Here is a 2,500-nt window from a genome sequence, read left to right on the forward strand (position 1 = left end):
TCTCGGCCACCTTCGACTCCCCGTCTTCCCGGAACCCTGCGCATCCCCGCCAATCACAGAACAGACGGCGCAGAGCCGGTGAGCTTTTAGCCAATCACAGAACGGACGGCACAGAGTCGGTGAGCTTTTAGCCAACCGCAGATCAGATGGGCAACAGAGATCAGATGCGATCAAATTCACTAAATCACAGGACAGACAGCAGACTCTTGAGATTTCCACACAAAGCAGAAAGCAGTGTTTGTTCACAGCAGAAACCAATAACAAGAATTTGGAAAAATCCTCTCTCTCTTTTACTTCTTTGCTAAATAAGATGAAAATATTGCCAATGAGGTAAGACAGTTTGACTAATTTCAAGATTTCCCAATGGAATAATAACATTTCACTCGCCAAACAAAACATCAACAAGCTAGTATTTTCTACTTCGGAAAAAAAAAAGATTTTGGGCCGGTTTCATGGACACAGGTTAAGCTTAGTCCTGGACTAAATTGAGTTTTGTATGGAGAATCTCCATTCGATATTGAATTTAGTCTCAGACTAGGCTTATTCTGCTTCTGCCCTTTAGGTCTTATTATAGCACTAAAATGCATTTTGCCATGTGAACTTTTGACCAATCGCAGAACACTGTCCAATCCACCGTCCAATTACTGCAGGGCCCAGTTTAGAGACTCCGGCCCCTGATTGGCTGCGTACCCTCCTTCCTGTCGCTCTTGCTCATGAGGAAGTCCTCGGTGTACGGCGTCATGTCCAGCCGCAGGGGGAAGGAGAAGTGGGTGTTGACCTTCTCCTTCATCATCGTCACCATGTTGAAGGTGTAGCGCATGGTGTTGAAGCTCAGGATGCGCGGGAGCTTCTTAAAACAGGCCCTGGGGAGGAGGGAGGAGTGTAGCGTTAGCATTTAGCACAATGCTAGCATGATGGTTAGCATTAGCATTCAGCACAATGTTAGCATGATGCTTAGCGTTAGCATTTAGCACAGTGTTAGCATAAAGCATAGCGTTTGCATTTAGCACAGTGTTAGCATGAAGTGTAGCTTTAGCATGACATGTAGCATTAGCATTTAGCACAGTGTCAGCATGATGCTTAGCGTTAGCATTCAGCACGGTGTTAGCATGATGCTTAGTGTTAGCATTTAGCATGGTGTTAGCATAAAGGGTAGTGTTAGCATTTAGCACAGTGTTAGCATGATGCATAGATTTGGCATTAAGCGGAGTGATCGCATTTAGCATAGTGCATCTGATACTGGGGGACTTCCACTGTGTGAAACCGCTCCATTGCGTAATACACTATAAAATTAAAAGATTTAATTCAAATTATTTCAAGACCGCATTGATGACCGAGTGACCGATGCCTCCCAAAACCCACCTCTTCTCGGCCCGGACCTTCTTCCCGCACTGGGAGCAGGTGTACATATTGTCCCCTTCCAGGGTGTCCTTGATGGTCACCTCGTCCAGCGACTCCTGAAAAACAGACACTGATGGTTCAACACGGTGTTCAACGCATCGGAAATAAACTACTCATACTGTAAAGGTGTTGTCCTTAGGAAGGACTGCGTCTATTTTAAACTTATGTCTTAATTAGTTTCCGCAATAGACTAAACTAAGCAGAATCCAGGCTGGAAAACATTTCTGAGAAACAGAGGCGAGTAAACAGGCTGTAGATGGGCATTAGGAAATTTACTGACCCCCCCTAAGGAGGCAGAGCATCACACACCCCCCCCCCCCGCCCCATGCACACGCGCTGGGAGGAAACTCACGTAGATGTTCTTCATGTCGGCCACCTGACACCTGACCGTGTAGAACTCCTCTGCTGTCTGACTCACGTGCTCACAGTCCTGCAACACACACACGTATCCATTAGAGCAACACACCACTGTCTCACACAGACAGACACACACACACACACACACACACACACACACACACGTATCCATTAGAGCAACACACACACGTATCCATTAGAGCAACACACACACGTATCCATTAGAGCAACACACACACGTATCCATTAGAGCAACACACCACTGTCTCACACAGACACACACACACACAGACAGAAACACATACAAACACACACACACACACACACACAGCTTAGATGACAACCTAAACCAGCTCTTATACTCGCACACGCACATGTGGACACACACAGTTTACCGCGCTGTAAAACCACACACAGACATACACACACGCACGCAAACACACGCACAGACACAGCAAAACCCACACATAGAACTATCAACCCAGGCAGAATCCTGAAACACACTGATGCAGAGTGGCTCCTCACCAGAGACACCACGTTGTTGGTTATGACCCCCCCAAAGAGCGTCTTCACCGTGTTTTTCTGAAAGACACAAAAAAACGACACTCAAAGAAAGCACCAGAACGAACGGGCCTGTGAGGATGTGAAAGGGATATTGATTGGAGGGGAAATTGATCAACATTTGATCAACATACACGCCACTGGTACACAATGACGTAAAACCTAAAATCAAATCGTTTAC

The 2,500-nt window shown here is 46.3% G+C and overlaps 1 protein-coding gene across 1 annotated transcript in view; it reads right to left on the reverse strand.

Annotated features, from left to right (window-relative positions):
* Positions 1–2,500, reverse strand: part of usp34 (ubiquitin specific peptidase 34) — a 76,630-nt gene that overhangs the window by 21,433 nt on the left and 52,697 nt on the right. The window contains exons 44-48 of the mRNA XM_061233017.1: positions 2,284–2,340; positions 1,754–1,831; positions 1,363–1,457; positions 691–863; positions 1–36 (exon numbers count right to left, since the gene is read on the reverse strand). The exon at positions 1–36 is cut by the window's left edge and continues 115 nt beyond it. Of these exons, the coding sequence (XP_061089001.1) occupies positions 1–36; positions 691–863; positions 1,363–1,457; positions 1,754–1,831; positions 2,284–2,340 (439 nt within the window). The remainder of the gene's footprint in view (positions 37–690; positions 864–1,362; positions 1,458–1,753; positions 1,832–2,283; positions 2,341–2,500) is intronic.

Source organism: Conger conger, chromosome 2 (assembly GCF_963514075.1).
Source record: "Conger conger chromosome 2, fConCon1.1, whole genome shotgun sequence".
In the NCBI taxonomy this organism is placed as follows: domain Eukaryota; kingdom Metazoa; phylum Chordata; class Actinopteri; order Anguilliformes; family Congridae; genus Conger; species Conger conger.